The 18943-nt window shown below is 34.1% G+C and overlaps 1 protein-coding gene across 5 annotated transcripts in view; it reads left to right on the top strand.

Moving 5' to 3' along the window:
• Positions 1-18943, top strand: part of LOC117977810 (zinc-regulated GTPase metalloprotein activator 1A) — a 42937-nt gene that overhangs the window by 11070 nt on the left and 12924 nt on the right. For 2 of the 5 annotated variants that reach the window (XM_055117347.2, XM_055117346.2), the window contains exons 5-9: positions 4095-4154; positions 5689-5726; positions 11610-11656; positions 13339-13425; positions 16056-16100. In XM_055117347.2, coding sequence (XP_054973322.1) covers positions 4095-4154; positions 5689-5726; positions 11610-11656; positions 13339-13425; positions 16056-16100 — 277 coding nt within the window. Of the gene's footprint in view, positions 1-4094; positions 4155-5688; positions 5727-11609; positions 11657-13338; positions 13426-16055; positions 16101-17393; positions 17432-18943 lie in introns of those variants that run through there. The other 3 variants (XM_055117349.2, XM_063594055.1, XM_057303181.2) reach the window with 3 other exon arrangements.

Raw genomic sequence — 18943 nt, 5'->3', positions numbered from 1 at the left:
CCTTGCACTTTTATGTTATGGAGATGGCTTCTTTCTTTAAATCTTGTGAACCAACCTCTGCTACCTTCCAACTTTTCTTCTCTAGCTTCCTCACCTCTCTCAGCCTTCATAGAACTGAAGAGAGTTAGGGTTGCTCTGAATTAGGCTTTGGCTTAAGGGAACATTGTGGCTTGTTTGATCATCTATCCAGACCACTTCATATCAGCAATAAGGCTGCTTTATTATCATTTGTGTGTTTACTGGAGTAGCACTTTTAATTTCCTTCAAGAACTTTTCCTTTGCATTCACAACTTAGCTAACTGGCTCAAGAGACCTAGCTTTTGGCGTATCTTGGCTTTCAACATAACTTCCTCACTAAGCATAATCATTTCTAGCTCTTGATTTAAAGTGAGAAACAGGTGACTGTTCCTTTCACTTGAACACTTAGAGGCCATTGTAGGATATTAACTGGCCTAGTTTCATGTTGATCATATTCTTTATGTTGTCATGGTTCTGTCATAATTCTTTTAGTTCTATGTTTTAATAGTTTTGGTGCTCATTACCAGTACTGTTGCTTCTCCATTCCCGAGTTAGTCTATCTCCTGATTGAATTTCATTGTCAGGCAGTCTTTTCAAGTTACAGGTACTGCATGCATTCTTTGGGTTCTTATACACTTCATTGATTCAAAATATTTGTCTTTTGTTTTTATATTACTTGAAGGATTACTTGGCTAGGTATAAAATTTATCAGTCACACTTTTTTCCCCCTCAACTTTGTAAATGTTGTTCCATAATCTCCTAGTGTTTGATTGGCTGGATTTCATTGTCCAATGTTTTCTCCTTTTATTAGGAAGAATTTGTGAGTATTATAGTCTCTGAGTTTCAATGCTTGCTGTTTTCTTTAATGCTTGAGAATGTCTGTCTATTGCTTTCGTTCCTGAAAAATAACTTGTTTGGGAACACTTTCATTAGAACTTTGTGGTCACTGTTTTATTATTTTGGGACATCTAGTGTTACTGTAGAAAAGTCTGATTTTTCTCCCTCCCTCCTTGAAGGCACTTTTTTTTTTTTTTAAATCTAAAATGCCTGAGAGTTTTCTTCTTTATTTTTGAAATTCAGTAATATAAACAAGGTATATCTAAGTGTCACTTATAATCATTTTTCCCTAAATTATAATATGCCCTTAGTTCTTCTAAGAACATTTTCCTGGTTTATTACCATGAATACTTTTTTTTGGTCAAATTATTAGATCCTCTACTTCATGACACCAGTTTTTTTAATACTGAATTTTCTTTTGTTCTTCGTATGTATTCTAATTGCCTTGATTTTGTCTTTTCAGATGCTGTGATCATCTGAAGGCTTTCTTTTTGTCAATAATTCTGTTTTCTCCAGTGTCTGTCCTGTTTTTGATATTTTAAATGAATTAATTGGTTAAATCATTGTGTTATATAGGCTCTAAGTTTCTTTAGCACTACAAACTGCATTTTCATCTTATTCTGCTTCTTCTTGCTTTTGAGCTTGTTTATTATAAGGTTGTATTGTTTTCAAGTTCTTCATTATGATGAAGTTGTTGAGAATTTTCTTTAGTTTTTATTGGGTTATGTATCCTTCCAGAATGGGTTCTTTGCCACTTGTGTGCCCTATTCATTTCTTCATTTTGTGTTCTTTCTTGCTTTTTATTCCCTGTATGTGTGTGTTTCTTTTTGTCAGGCTGTAATACATATGCATACATGTTTCTTCTTGATATGGGAGAACTTCTATGTGGTGCTGATGGGAAATATTTTTAATACTCCACTCTCCTTACCCAAGTTTGTTTTTCTCCTGAGCCCTAGTTTGAAAGCTGTATATTGTTGGAGTGGAGGGAAAGAGAAGGGAAAAGTGGTGATTCAGAGAGCCAAAGGGGGCAATGTGGCTTTTAGGCTCTGCTCTCTTGAAGTACCAAGTATCTCACTCTTGGGTCTGCCCAACTGCTTATGAATAAAATTCCTTTGCCTTGTATGGGGACATCATTCGACCTCAGACCTCTCATTTCTCTTTGTTCTGAGCCCTAGAATGTGACCTGACCTTCTCCTTCCCAAAGCATGGAGATGGTTAAAACTCACTCTTGAAATTTTTTTGTTGACTTTTCCCTGTGTTGCTTATTCATTCCTCGGCTCTACTTTTTGCCATTTTGGAGTGTATTTCTGGTAAGTGTTTAGGATTTTGTAAACTATTTCCCTACAACCTCTTATTGGAGGTAGGGGTAGAGTTGGGAATGACCATCAATCACCTATAACTTTGTTTCTTATTTTGACTATCAGTCTTCAAAATTTATGGCAGGCCCTTTTATATTTGGTTGCTGCTAATAAAATGTTGGCCTTTTTGTTTTATTTTTTGTTTTTATTTTTTGTTTTATTAGATTTTGAAGAAGGGAGATTCTAAAATGTAGTTCAGGTTTTCTCAGTGTCAGCACAAATAACATTTTGGGTTGGATCATTATTTGTTGTGAGGGGGTTGCCCTGTGCAGAGTGGGATATTTAACAACATCCCTGGCTTCTACCCACTAGATGCCAGTAGCATTCCCCTAGTTAAGACAACCAAAAACATCTTCAGACATTGCCAAATATTCCCTGGGGAGAAAAGCACCCTGGTTTGAGAGCCACTGATCAATTTTGTTCATTCATCTTTACTCCTCCTAAATACCTACATCCAAATTTTAAATAGATCTTTCTCATGTAGTCTGGCAAGTATTATATCAAAGATAAATACCCGTTTTAGAATAAAGCATTAATATACTCTCACATTTCAACTTAAGAGGCAAATATTAACAGTAGGATTTGTAAACTATTTATTGGAATAAAAATCAATGAATTTTTAAAAATTACAAAATGATTTATGTATGTTAGATATTTTACTGAGTGAAAAAATTCATGCTTTTTTAAATGACTTATTGTTTGGAGTAGTGATACAGTAGGTTTAATTTTCCCCCTCATTAATTAAAATCATGTTTTAGCCAAGAAAGTGAACAAAATTCTTATTTCCCGTTTTGGAGACTGACACTCTCCAGTTCTAAGTTAAATAATCATCATGGTAAAGTAATTTCCTTGAAAAGAACGGACATTGATTCAGCCCCTGTTACTCACAAATCCTATTTGAGTCAAATTGGAAAACTATTAAGTTTTTGGGAAAAAAAATCAATAGGTATCAGGAAACCATTAGATCTTGTGGCCCTTGCTATATCTTGCATGAGTAATCACTGTAAACAGCTGACAGGTATTTCATTGTTGACACTGAGTGATGCTTGGGGGACTACATCTTGTCAGAGTAGGTGGACAGCTTTAGACGTTGGAATGCGTTTGATTATCCTTGTTTTTCTCCTACACTCATTCTTTTAGACAGCCCTGTCACTAACTGGGCCCGTGATGCTTTCAAAAATCAAATACTTTCCTTGCTGTCAGTTTTCTTTTTCTTGCGTTGTGGCATACTAATCAGGGTATGTGGTTTGGTACTGAACCAATTTCTGTCAAAAGCAAGTTTTAATTTATTATTTAGGAAAAATTTTTCCTAAGACCCAGGTTTTATACAGTACTAAATAAATAGTGTGAGAAATAATTAGTAATGCCATAGAGTATATAATTTTACTTCTAGTTCTACACAGATTGCAAGTAAATTTTTTTGGGGCAAGTGATTTTGGAATTATCTATGTTTTGTTTTCCTTTTCCTTTAGAGTGATAATTCACTATTTATGATTGAATGATTATCATATTAAAGAGGTGAGAAAATAAAAATAAGTCTGATGTGCACAAAGCCATACTGCTCAAATTGTTTGATAATATCTGTTAATTAAATTATTATGGCATCGGTAGAAGAATGATGTTTTGTTTATATGTGGTTAGAATTGGTCTTTTTTAAAGGAAATAACGAGAGATGGAAATGGAATGGGTATAAATAGTAAAAGGTTCTGTCACTATAATTCCCTTTTGCTATAAATAGTTAAAGGTTCTATCACTATAATTTCCATAAGAAGATATATGTGTTTACCTGTTAGTTTTATCAGGGCAAATTAAAACATGGATAGAATCATGTTTCTCAGTGTGAAGAAATATTTTTATTTGATGAATATTATATATTTTCAGGTGCAGTGGCTTCTGTGTTTTGGGTTGATGCTGAATTAGGGAGTGATATTTACCTTGATGGTAAGTTAAAAAACAGTTTTCTTTTATCTTTCTTGTTTTTTTTTTTTTTCTGAGACAGAGTCTCACTTTGTTGCCCAGACTGGAGTGCATGGAGTGCAGTGGCATGATCTCGGCTCACTGCAACTTTTACCTCCTGGGTTCAAGTGATTCTCCTGCCTCAGCCTCCCGAGTAGCTGGGACTACAGGCGTGCACCATCGTACCTGGCTAATTTTTGGATTTTTAGTAGAGACGGGGTTTCGCCATGTTGGCCTGACTGGTCTTGAACCCCTGACTTCAGGTGATCCGCCAGCCTCGGCCTCCCAAAGTGCTGGGATTACAGGCATGAGCCACCACACCCTGCCTCTTTTGTTTTTAAGTAAAATCTTTATGGTTAAGCTTATTGTTGTTCATTCATATTATAACTTTAATTCCTTGCATTGTTGTTCTTTTCACACTTTAGTTTAATGATGAAATCTTTGTTCATATAGATTAAAAAACCCCAGACAGTGGTGGAACTCGATGTCACTCAACTTCGAATTTAGTGCTTCCACTAAGGTTTTCTTTAAAAAAAAAAAAAATGCTTTGTAGGTTTTCTGTATCCTCTGTTGTTTGATTTATGCCCTTAATATAATGTTAGAGCCTTTTATTTTAATCCGCCAGGCAATATGAGGATCATATTTTTGCTTTTATTTTCTCTTGAAGATAAGAATTAAACACTCCTCCCTTACTTTATTTACCTGAACACTTTTGGGCAATGACATGCCTTCATTGAAAATATATTAGAAACTTTCTTAGTTAAGCGACTATGTTTTCTCCCTTTCTCTTTCCCTTTTTCACCTTTTTAAAAACCAGTCGAAATTTTTTACTTTTTCAAAAGTAATAATCATTAAGAAATTTAAGAATTATTAAGCTGGGCCCCATCATTGAGCTCTAATATATGTGGCGGGTAACTGGTTGAATTCCTTAGGCATAATTAAACTCATTCTTTTGTTATCAGCATATATTCAGAGATTGCAAAATGAATTGGTAGTTTGGAAACTTAGGCATATGTTATGTAAAACATTTATGAGTTGGATTTGGATTTGGTGAGAGATGTTAGGAATGATACCTTAAGATGTCTCATTCTTTAGGCAATAATTTAAATCTTAAGAAAAGTCTTGATTTTGATTATGTGAAAATAAACTAGAAATAACCTGTCTTATGTACTTATCACATTTGACTATGTTATGAAATTTGACTTATATTTTGGATTGTAAGCTTTTTCAGTGCCAAGGAAATCTTATTTTCTTATTTATTTAATTTAACATTTTTATTTGTTTTATATCTTCTCTAGTGCCTTAAAGTAGTGCTAGCCACTCATGAAACACATTGACTTATTACTGGAATTTAATTAAATGGCAGCACTAGCAAGAGAAAAAAAACAGTACATTGTTTTATTGAGTAGTATTTGTGAACTGAAATAGGTTAGTTTTAATTTTCATTCTGAAGTATGGTTGCATAAATATTAATAAACATTCTTTTTAAAAAGTGATTAAAATGTTTTTTCCTTTGTAGGTATCATAACTATTGTGGATTCAAAATATGGATTAAAAGTAAGTTGAAAGATTGCTATGAGTGGCTCATTATTGAGAGCTGGGAATATGGGGATTGATTGTTTAATTTTCTTTATGTTTGTATCTGAAATTTTCTTTAACAAAAACCTTTCTCAAAAAGATATCCTGAACAATAGGTGAAATTTGTGTTTTAATTATTAGTTTGTGTTAAATATTTCTTTTCTATTACTCTGAGTTTGAGTTGGTGATAAAATTTGGAATTATAATTTGTAATAAGCATATGGGGTTAGGATAGAGTTTGGTATGTATAACTCTTCACAAGGATTCAACCCCAATATTGGTAAGTTTTTCTGTTCCATAGAAGAAGCTGAGCTTGATAAAGCATCTGAGATCTTATTTTTCTTGTTAAATTACTATTAAACACACACTGGAAATGAGTTTTTAAAAAATATTGAAGACCTAGGTGATGGGTTAATAGGTGCAGGAAACCACCATGGCACCTGTTTACCTATGTAACAAACCTGCACATCCCGAGCATGTACCCTGGAACTTAAAATTTAAAAAGTACATATCGAAGAAAATCAGGATATACACATAGGATTAGTAAGAAGACTCTCTCCATTAAAAGGCATCTTGCATCACTTCTTGGTCTTTTGGCTGAGATCAAGTGTAAAAGACATCCTGCTATGAATGTTTTTGTTAACTTCTAAGGTCCTAGAATGCATTTAAATGAGGTTTAATTTATAAAATGCATTTAGTAAGATCTTTAAAAGTATGTTGTTACATACAGTAAAATGATGTTTCTCAACTTCCCAAGTGAAATACCACTAAAGGCAGAAGAGAATGAAATCATCCCACCCACTGACCCGTTCCCAATCTGAGCATATGGATAGGGCCCAAAGCAGTAAGTTCTTAGAAGTTTAAATTCAGTGTTTAAAAATTAGTGTCTGTTTTGTATCCAACCTCATATCTGAACGTGTTAATTTTTTTTTTTTTTTGAGACAGAGTCTCACTCTGTTGCCCAGGCTGGAGTGCAGTGGCACCATCTTGGCTCACTGCAACCTCCACCTCCCAGGTTCAAGCGATTCCCTTGTCTCAGCCTCCTGAGTATCTGGGATTACAGGTGCACACCACCATGCCCAGCTAATTTTGTATTTTTAGTAGAGACCGGATTTTACCATGTTGACCAGCCTGGTCATGAACTCCTGACCTCAAGTGATCCACCTGCCTCGGCCTCCCAAAGTGCTGGGATTACAGGCATGAGCCACCACGCCCGGCCTGAACTTGTTAATGTTTAAGTTTGCTTTTTTTTCCCCAAATCTTTGCTGAAATTATGCTCTAAGGGGATATGTCAGGTTTGTCAAATAGCTACCAATACCTCTTCACTGGGTCTTCTCTCCCTCGTTGATAGAGTGCCCTAATTTGAAAAGTTTGGAAGAAAACTCCTTTTTTAGAGTTTAAAATCTCAATTTATGAATTTATGAATATAATTTAAGAATCAAAGAATGATCCCAAATACAGTATTACAGTTTCACGCAGAAAAATTCCAATGACTGTTGGAAATCATATTTCTTGCAAAATGCTTATGGAGGTAGCAAAAAAGCCCCAAATTATTCATTTTGAATGTTTATTATAGGCATGTTTGAATCTACCTCTTCCATAAATTTATTACAAAATTTGATATACCTATGTGACAGATAACTGCTAAGACTTTTTTTTTATTTTGATAGACTGAAAATGCCATGCCAAAAGTCAAACTGTTTATGTATTTTATGATTATAGGAATAATTTTATATGTATAGTTGGGTATGGAGAAGAGTTAAATAGAATCTATTATCAGCATGATAGAGGCCAAAAAAACAAAGCAACATTCTGAATAATGCAAACACAGTAAACGTTTAACCTCCTGCTACCTTGATAAAACCTCTTAAATTATTAAATCAGTATACCTACACAAAACTGACACACTGTCAGGATAATGGAAACTTTAGATTTTCTAAGTCGGATGCCAGATAAATAACTTTGCCTTGATATAAAGAATTTTCCAACTTGTCCAATTCCTCTGGTTGCAAAGCTTGACCTCAGTAGCTGCTTGTGATTCAGAGAATTCTGAGGCAGTACAAGTAATGACACTTGGATAATGGGCAGCAATTTAAGAATGTCATGCTTCACAGAGCCAGCCCATCACAAGTAAATTTGAGAAATGGTACCCTGTGGCCAGCCAGCCAAATTGAAACTGAAGTGGTAATTGATATCATGGGGTATCATGCTAATAGGATTGTCACCCATTGATCTGAAATATTCATTTTTTAATCATAGGCAAAGAATTGGACAACTTAAAATGACAGCTCTCTATTCTCAGGACTTGACACCCAGGCTACTGACATTGTTCTTTTCAGTTCCACAAATGTGACAGCATTTAATGCAATAGAAGCAATGAATGAAGTTACCCAGAGAAGGTCAAGTGAGAGGTTTCTTCTTGGTTCCTCTGTTATATTGCACAATCTGTTGAAACAATTCAGTCAGAAAACAGTTAGCTTGGAAAAGATCAGAACAATAAATAGACTGACATTATGCAATAATTTTTTAAAAACTAAAATAGTGTTACATCTGTAACCAATCCATTTGAAAGAAATAGTTCCTGCTGCTGCTTTTTAAAAATGACACCAGACGTCTTTGACACTAGATTTATTTCCACTCTGGTCAACAGCAGTGTTCTTTCATAGCCAGTGGGTTTTAAGATAGTTTTTTCTTTTCTTTCTTTCTCTTTTTTCGGTCCTGCTTCTTTCTTTCTTTCTGCAGAAAAGGACACCCTATAGCCCTTCATGAATTTAGGTCTACAGTGGTGTTATTTCAGAGAGTTCCTTTGTTTCTCTCCCTAACCCCCCCAGCTTTATTGAGGTATAATTGACAAGTAAGAATTATATATATTTAAGGTATACAATGTGTGAAATATAAAACAATCGAGCTAGTTAACCTATCCATCACCTCACATTGCTATTTTTTTGAGAGGGGGTGGTAAGAACAATTAAGATCTATGTTTTAGCAGATTCAAGTATACAATAGAATTAACTACAGTCATCATGCTGTAATTAGCTCTCCATGACTTATGCATCTTGTATAACAAACTTTGTATTCTTTGACCAACATCTCACACCACTCCCCTTTAATTTCCTTTGTTTCTTGTGGTAAGTTAAATTGGGGTTTTGATCCTTAGCCTTTTGAATATGTTGGATTAATTAGTATCAAAATTATTTTTGTCTTTTTTGATATATAAGCAAAAGCCATAGTTGTTAAGCAGAGATAAGGAATACTTTGGACATCTATGTAGTATAAAATATTTAAAAAATATTTTGCAAAAATTTTTTCTTCACTTATACAGGTGGAATAGAATGCCAAAATTTCCATTTTGTTTTATTTTATAAATGAAAGTCATCTGACTTAATGACCAAATGGTATATAATGTATTATTGGAGAATGTTCTTTTGAATAGAAGACATTGATTTTATACTTTTTGCAGAGTTTGACTTGGGAAGGTAGGAAGTCACATGAGGGAAATGCAGGGCTGATGTCTAAAGAAAATAAATGTTAATATGCACTTATTTTTTAAAATGTTTGTATAGCTTTCCTATGGGCATAGAAGAGGACATTTATCTCTTCTGCTATAATTATATATGATTACATATAATTTTAATACAGCTGTAAATATTGGCAGGCTCTCATTTGGGGTGATTTTCATTTATTTTTATATTTGATACTTTCTGACTGCCTGGAAGTAGTAAAACGTTAGTCTACCACTGTTAGCTTTGAGTGAAGAATTCTAATATTTTGGAGAGGTAAATGCATTTAAAACATTGCACATTACCTTGTGAAACTAACATTGTATTAGTTACATTTAGGCATGGAAATGCAAAAACAAATCTGTAATTCTTCTGTCATATCATTTTTATGCCTCACAAACTCATAGCCAAATAACCCCAATTTCATATGTTAAAAAAGCTTTCATAAGGTCAATAATATAATATCTTGAAAAATATTTCAGTTTAAAAAGAATTTTCAGTACTATAGGATCATTCAGAGGCAGATGCCTTGCCAAAAATATATCATTGTTAAGTAGATTTACTGCTTAATGGGAAGAGATTTGTTGCTGCATGTTAGATGGCATTTTTCATGTAACATCTTTTATGTATCCCCACAACAGGAGGTGTTAATTACAATTCATTCAACAAATATGTCTTGAGCCTTTGTGCCAGGCACCATTCCAAGGTCTGTTAGCAGCCTCATTCTCTAGAGGCAGAGTATATAACAATAGGACTTGTTGTAGCCTCAGGCCAAGATGAATTATGAAAAAAATATTAAACTTGATCATTTGGCATGGAATGATTTTTGATACAATACTTGTCAAGTTCTGTGACTTCAATAATTGCAGAGTGGATCTGCAGTTGAATTGAACAAGATTTTGCCTGAAGTAGAAGTATCATTGCCATGATTTTATTTCAGTTTTGTTTTCCTCAAAATAGAATTTGCTGAACTTTTAGAAGGAAAAAATGTTTCTTCTATAGACCTAATCAAGCTTGTTAAATAAAATTATTACCTGCTTGCTCTGAGGTTCCAAACTATTCAGATACCCCTAATGATCATCTCCCCGTGAATTATGAAACTGGTTTGGCTCTGATATATGGTTATTGACATTTGTGTAGCATTGTACACAGACTGATTTTATGTGGCATAAAAGATTTCACAAAGACTTTAAAATTATGTTCATTTTACTTGATGGGTGTGTGTTCAATTAAAAAAAAAGTCCCTGTGATTGTATATAAAATATAGTATCCTGTGATGATGAGGGTGTTAGATTTAGTTTCTTCCTTTATAAATGAAAATAGCCATCTCCCATAATTATTATGAAAGCTAAATGAGAAAAATGTATATAATTTATAAAGTTAGATTCAAGGATTTAATTCATTTGTAAAGTTGGCTTCAAATATAGAGTATTACTATAATCTAGTTGCCTCTAAACCTCAGTAGCCAGCTTTTTATTGTGACAGGGAACCTCTATTGAGGTTTGAGGTAATGAGGGTAAAAGTGTAATTTCCCAGAGAAGAAGCTTGTGATGTTGATGATGTTAGGGATGTAAACAGGATTATGAGGGGGGGAAAAAAAAAACAGACAACAAAACTTGCCTCCAGAGAGATGAAAACTACCACTTGGGCTCTAAGTCAGTGTCAAAATATTTTTTGGAGTTAGCCTGACTCTGGAGAGGTCAGTAAAATAAACAGTTGCACTGAGAGGCCAGATTAGCAAGTATAGGTTTCTAAATGATAAACTGCTTTTAGGCTAGAATCAGGGCTGAATCAGCCTTCCCACCACTTATTTGTTTCTAGGGTGTTTGAAAGGCCTAGTACTGAGTTCACGTGGTGCATGATTGTGGGCTGGGGTGTAGGGAAGTATTTTAGATTCTAATATGGGGGTTTGGTGTGAAGGGAAGTATATTAGATTCTAAGAAAGTATATTTCAGTGGTTATCCTTTTTTAAAAATAAGTAATAATGAATATTTAGAACCAGAACAGTTTTGTAAGAAGGAAAATACCTAAAATCTGAACTGTAATCTTCTATGTTTTTATGACATTATGTGAATCAAAGGGGTTTTCCTTTTAAGTAAAAGAAAAGGTCAGGAGTATGAAATCCTAAGCGCTCTTCCTCCCCGTATAAAACCCCACAGGTTCACTTGTAGAAAAAAATTGCAAATGGGGAAGAAAAATGCTTTCAGCTAGAAAAGTTAGTTTTGGATTTGTGTATTCAGTAACAGAACATGTTGAAGTTTTTATTAGATGCAAGAAAATGTCTCTAAAGTAAAATCCTTTGTGTTGACATTAGATTTTTTATTGTATTATAGTAACTTTATTCAAACTTTTTTTTGTTTAGCATTTAACAGAAGAGAAACCTGATGGCCTTATCAATGAAGCTACTAGGTATTCATATTTAAAGTATATATTGATTGCTGGCTAATTGTAAAGAGAAAAATCACTAAGATGAAAACCAAAAACAAACTAAGAAAATTTAAAACATAGTCAAGGAAAATTTATTTTCTTTTTTTCCCTTAGTTGAATTATTGCTATCTATTTATAATGATCTCATAACTGAACTTTTACTTAAAGTCATTTTTGTCGTAGCATAAAGTGAATGCTGAACACAGGAGTTCTGTAATTTTGAGGAACTCGGGAAATATTAACATTTAAAAATATTTTCTTGTCATACAATTTCTTTGGGATTGAAGATTTTATATATATATATATGTATAATAATAATAATAATTATTTTTTGAGACAGAATCTCACTCTGTCACCCAGGCTGAAGTGCAGGCTCACTGCAACCTCTGCCTCCCAGGTTCAAGCGATTCTCCTGCCTCAGCCTCCCAAGTAGCTGGGATTACAGGCACCCGCCACCATGCCCAGCTAATTTTTGCATTTTTTTTAAATTTATTTTATTTTATTTTATTTTTTTTTAGTAGAGATGGGGTTTCACCATGTTGGCCAGGCTGGTCTCGAGCTCCTGACCTCAGGTGATCCACCCGCCTCGGCCTCCCAAAGTGCTGGGATTACAGGCATGAATCCACTGCGCCTGGCTGAACTTAAGTATTTTTATAACTTTTTTCCTTATGAAAATATGGTTATTATAGAAAATATAAATAAGCCAAATAGAAAATAGCCAAATTGGATTTGTGATGTACATACTGTTGAAACCTGCTCTTTCAGTGAACTAAAGTTAATTTAGTTTTGAGAATTTAGTTGTATTCTTTGAGATAAAGCATAAGACCCTGAATAATTGAGGAAAATTGAAAGAATTTCCAGTTTTACTATCCTGTTAATAGAAAATAGAGCTTCTGATTATTATCATCTACTTTGTTATCTAGCATTCAGTCAACTGGATTCTTTACAGAGATAATATACAGTATATTTATAGTGATAAAGAAGACATATGGGCAATATCCTGATATATCTTCTGAAGTATAGCTTATTTTTTTTAAGAAATGGAGTCTTGCTATGTTGCCCAGGTTGGACTTGAACTCCTGGGCTTAAGGGATCCTCCCTCCTCAGCCTCCTAAGTAGCCAGGACTACAGGTGTGCTCTACCATGCCCAGCTCTGAAGTATAGTTTTAAAAAACCTGTTTAATACAGTTTTTAGTATTAAGTGAAGTTATTCTATTTCTTTGAAAATTTTGGTAAATATTACAGTATTTTAGTAGGTAAACTCTTCTTCTTTTTACCATATTGGATATCTGAATTTTATGCTTTTCTTCACAAAGAAAATTATGAGTTTAAAATCATCCTTTTGATTGTAAACTTTTTGAGACTTATCTTTGTAGCACAAGAGTAGCAAGTAACAGAACTTAGTAAATACTTTGCGAATGGGTAATGTGAAATCTGAACTTGCATAGTAATGAATACAATTCATTCACATTGAAAAATTAGCGGATTAGGAGTAAACTGAATCACTCCTATAGAGCACTATATAATTCTTAACTGATATATTGATCTACGTGAGGTGTTTTTATTTATTTTTAATTTGTTAACATTTCTCTTTTGATGTATTAATCTGCATGCGTGTATATTATTTAAAATTTCTTAACATTTCTTTTTGTTTGCTATTTTAGGCAAGTTGCTTTGGCAGATATCATTCTCATTAATAAAACAGACTTGGTGCCAGAAGAAGATGTAAAGAAATTAAGAACAACAATTAGGTACAAAATGATAAGTGTGTTAAGTGCCTACAGATCCATATTGTATACACAGAATATTTTTTACTCTGATTGTTGCCCTGTAGAAACTTAAGGTATAAGGTTGACCTGCTTCAAGAACGTTAGGGAATCACATATATTGTTGATGGCTAATTGTTATATAAATGGTAATACATAAAATTAGTCCCCAGTGCTTGCAGAATATAGTTCACAGTTAATAGACTGATATTCAGGGTCTTCTCACTCCATCTTTCTTTTCCTGTCTTCTCTTTGACTCTTTCCTAATGTCAATCTTCCCTAACTTTACCCAGGATGGTTAATTCACTTTCCCATGGATGCATCCTGTCAGTTCCTGTCTTTACTCATAATGTATTCTCACTCTGCCAATCCCTGAGTTCTTTCTTGTTCTGTTTTTTTTTTTTTAAATTTATTCTATAGAGCCTATTCTGTCTCTCCCCACTTCCTATGTGAAGTCTTCCCTGACTCAAGTGGTCTCAGTTTTCTCTGAACTCTTGTTGACTTCATCTTCCTTAACTGTCAACCATGCCTTGTCGTCCAGCTTGCTTTAATATCTTCTTTGTCCATAGCCAAGGCTGATCAGCATAGGACAATCAGGACAATATGAATGATGCTCAAATACGTGCTAACAGTCATTTTGCTGACTGTTCTGGAGACTCCCATTCCTTTTGAAAACAAAGATGGACTTTTCAAATGAGGTTATAGTTCAGGGGCTTTGTTTTGAATTATTTTGTAAGACCTGAACTAATAAAAGCCCTATACAGAGAGACATTCGGTAGCTATTATTATTCGTTATGTTTAATGTGTACAATGCTTTGAGCGTGATGGCTCAAAATTACTATTCTTAGTATTTATAAGTTCTACTGACATTAGATTTTGAATCTGTCATCTCAGTTCATATAGTATATATTATAAATTGAATCAATAAAGGTAAGGCTCATTAGGAGATTATTTGCCATGATTAATGATTGTGGAAGAAAGAAATTCATATTTTTTCCACATATTTCATCTTATTTTAATAGTAATGTCCTTAAACTTTACTATAAAAAAATATAATGTCTCCACGTGGAGGGTAGGTCTTGTTGCGTAGTGTTAAAGATCACAGACCTTGGAATCTGCTTGGGTTCTAATCCTTGGTCTGTTTCTCATTGTCTTCTTAGGGAGCTTATTTACCCTTTTAAAGCCTCCTCTGTAAAAGGCATAATGCCTATCATAAGTTTGCTTTGAGTATTACATGAGACAATGTTGGTAAACTTTGCACAGTGCTGACACATAGTAAGTGCTCTGTTAGCTATATTATGTAATTTTTTTTCTTAGCTTACATAGTAAGTTCAAGGTATAGTAAAAAAGGGAAGAAAGAAAAAGATGGCTGATTTTGAAAAGGAGAAAGTGATGAATGAAGATTGCTTTTACATTTTTTGACACTGGTCTTCTAATCTTGTTTCTCTTCATAAATCTTGTGCACCATTGTGATTGCTAAGAAGAACACAATCTATTTAGCAAACGTTTTTGGCATAAAAGGAATGATAATTATTACTTGACTTCTATATCCTTATAGAGACCTAAGCTAAATCTCTGACACTGACAATATTGATTATTAGCCAGCTTGTTAACAGTACTAGAAATGAATTTGGAAGAAGCAATTTGATAAATTACACACCCTTTTGGCTTTTACCCTCCCTTTATATCAGACTTGTGACTGACTCAGAATGATATTTGGGGAGGTGAAAAAAGGTAAACATGTTTGAGAGGAATTAGCCATCAGACTAGAGTGTATTCAAAAAAGAAGATTTAAGAATTTTGTAAAATAGTGGAGAGACTTGCCTCAGAATCATTATATGTGGGAAGCCTTACCCATGAGAACAAACTTGAACAAGTAGCAAGAATCTTGGGTAAGTAACCCTAAAGACAATTGAATTCATGATAGAGAATTGATGACTGATGATAGGCAATGGAAAAGATAAATAGATGAGGTGTACAGTGTGTTGAAAAGAATTTAACCGGTACTTTTTGGTGCCATACAAAGCCATATTCTATAGTATCAAAAGAGGGAGAACAGGCATAACGGGTAGAGAGCCTAATTAGGGAACTGACGAGGTTATTCTATAAAGGAACCTGGGATGTGTGACTTAGAATTACTGTGAATACTATGGACAGGCTGGGGGCAAAGCAACTTACAACTAGGTTTTTATTTTTAGTGTGTATATAGCCATTTCTACCATGTATGCCTGAGGAAAAAAGTGACCACCGTAAAAATTTTGAGTATCTACTCATTTTTAAGAACACTAGGATAACTGACTATTTATGAATGATTTTTTCTAAAGTGAAGCGTCTTTTTATTAACCACAAAGTAGCCCTTAATCGGACAGTTGTGCGAATTTTTGCATATATGCTTTATTGATGTATGAGTGGAATATATGTGATTTATTGTTTGAAGGAAAATCATAATTATTTTTTAAAGCAAGTTTTGTTTTTCTGTTTTTAATTATTTTCTGGTTCCAGATGTATTTGGGTATGCTTATTTCCTGTTTTAGAAACAATATACTTTGTATACTTTTTTAAAAAGTTAATTTTTACTTTTAAACTTTGTCTTCCTCATTTATTATTTATTTCAGATCCATAAATGGACTAGGACAAATCTTAGAAACACAAAGATCAAGGTACTTTAAAAAAGCTATTCCTATTAATAACAAATCATTTTAGTTATTAATAATAAACATTAAGTAATTGACAAATATGCTTGATTCTGATATAAGAAAGATCTAAGTGCATTTAAAAAGAATTGGATCCAAAATGTTGTTTGGAATGCTCTTAATAAGTTAGTTTGGCATATTTGGCTAGTACATTTGCCTGTCTTCAAAACTAAGATTACAAAGCCATGATAACACTGTGTAAGTGTTTGCTTAATGAGGAAGAAAAGACTTACAAACACTCGAGAGGGTAACTCAGTACAGAAATCTGAAGTATATTGAGGAATCTTAATTTGAAGTGTTTAAATGGCTTTTTAATATTTAAAAAGCCTTCTTAGTGTTTTATAGTTGCCAAAAAATACATGGAGTCTTTACCTTGAAGTTCCTGACAAATTCTTTTATTAAATTTTGACTTTCATTTTCTCTAGGTTCTGTTCCTAAAACATCTGTGAAGTGTATTTCTGTAGATTAAATTCTGTTTTCCATTGAATGTTATCTTAATTTCAGAAAATTTCTGTGCAGGGTTATTTTATTAAGCTCTTTTTTTTTGGTGAGAAAGGCTCAGCAGCTGATAGACTCAGCAACAGGCAGCCAGGAGCTCTGAGGCTCACAGCTGGCAGTCTAGTTCCACTCAGTCTCTACTTGAGAAATTCTTTCTTTGGAAGTACAGCAGAGGCCTTAGGTGAGTGGCTTGTCTGCTATGGCAGAGATTAGAGGTGCTGACAGACTGCCATAAAAGTATTAGGCAGTAACAGCAGCAGCTGCTTATATGCATGTGAACAGCTGGGGAATTAATTTGGTATGCATTCTCAGGAGCCACTCATCTGCTGGCAGAGGTAGCAGAAGAATGCCCTTAGTGTAAGTCCTCTGCAACCATACACCAAATGTGCTCCCTGCATTTCAAATTCCATTGTAGAAAGTCTCTGATAATCTCACTTATACCATGAGCCATTCCTCAGTATCTGTCCTCTTCCTGTTAGTGTTCTACAATTCCTTTCTCCTTAATTTTTCTCCGCTTTACAAAATGTCATACAGACAAGTGCATAATACTTAAACAAGCTTTTAAAAATAATGCTCATAAATAGCTTTGGTTCTGTCATAATATTCGTATTTATAAACATTTTAAGTCAATTCTCTTCTTTTGTTTTCATTTCAGAAATATCCATGTCCTGAATAAAAGTTGTGTCTTGATTAGTTTATTATGTAACAATTTAGTGTGTTTGACATTTCTAACTTTTATTTCTAACATTTGCTTTATTATAGAACAATAAACATGCAGTGATTGATTTTTCTTACTTCAAGTGGATGAGTGAGCAAGTGACTAAAATCTTCTGTGAGTTCTTCAGTGTATGGTGCTTGCCAATGCATCTGAGAATCTAGGGACTTTCTGAAAGAGTACTTCCTTGCTATGAGGACTGAAGTTGGATTAGAATCCTTTTCAATGAAGATCAGATGTCCTGAGTAGAATTCTTACTATTGGGTCCTGAATCTTACATTAAATATTCTCTCAAATTCCTTGAGGCATAGCAACTTGAGCTTACCAGTTTAGAAACTGGAGATTTGGGCTGGGCGCGGTGGCTCACGCCTGTAATCCCAGCACTTTGGGAGGCCAAGGTGGGCGGATCACGAGGTCAGGAGATGGAGACCATCCTGGCTAACACTGTAAAACCCCATCTCTACTAAAAATACAAAAAATTAGCTGAGCCTGGTGGTGGGCGCCTGTAGTCCCAGCTACTCAGGAGGCTGAGGCAGGAGAATGGCGTGAACCCGGGAGGCGGAGCTTGCAGTGAGCTGAGATCGCACCACGGCACTCCAGCCTGGGTGACAGAGCGAGACTCTGTCTCAAAAAAAAAAAAAAAAAAAACAAACAAACAAAAAACCCAGAGATTTGGTTAACAAAATAGTCAAAGTCACTCTTATAGAAGTTTTGTTTTATTTTTTGTTTTTTAAAAATTTTTTACCATTTTGTAGCCGACAAGTACTGACAATAAACTGCTATAAGCATGTGTAGAAAAAGGCTCACCTTGAGTAGTTAAGAGTAAGGAAAAGGAATAGTGTGTAGCATCGTCTTAGTGGTAAGACTTAAGTTGATTTAGTAGCAAATGGAAGTACTAGTGAACCACATAGATTTCAGAAGTAGGAGTAAAAGGTTAGAAGATGTGTCATTTTAATCTTCTCTAGACTTTTTCTTAATTTTTAGAAATGTAAGTGGACTGAACAGAGGAAAACCAAAACACAGCTGGTCAATAATAAGTTAAATTAATTTGACAAACTGCCTGCTATGCATTTCATAGCATTTTAAGGACTATATAAGCAATGGATAAGGCAAAAACTCTGCCTTTAAGGAGATCAGTCATTGGGGGGAAACAGAAGCAAACAAACAAAAAGGCAACATAATAGATATTAATATTAATACAAGAATTTTAAAAGCACAGAGTTCTATAATAATAGGAAAATAGAGGGAATGATTGCTCAACTTTTCTTGAAAAAGAGTCAGGAAAATATTGACCGAGAAGGCAGTCATTGACCTGAGTCTTAAAGAATGAATAAGGCTTTTACAGATGGAGTAGGGTAGGGATAACTTTCCAGGTATAAGGAAGATTTTGTATTCCAGGGACCTTTGAATATTTTAGAATGGCTAGAAAACTTGGTATTATGTAGCACAGAAAAAGTGGTATGACTGAAGAGATAGAGAACTTACCACAAAGGGTCTTGAATGCCATGATACATAGTTTGGATTTTCTTCTGTAGGGAGCAAGGAGTTAGTGAAGGATTTTAAAAGCAACATGACTCTTGGGAGGTAGATTCAATGT

Source organism: Pan paniscus, chromosome 11 (assembly GCF_029289425.2).
Source record: "Pan paniscus chromosome 11, NHGRI_mPanPan1-v2.0_pri, whole genome shotgun sequence".
NCBI lineage: Eukaryota > Metazoa > Chordata > Mammalia > Primates > Hominidae > Pan > Pan paniscus.
This window is presented reverse-complemented; position numbering and strand designations above follow the sequence as displayed.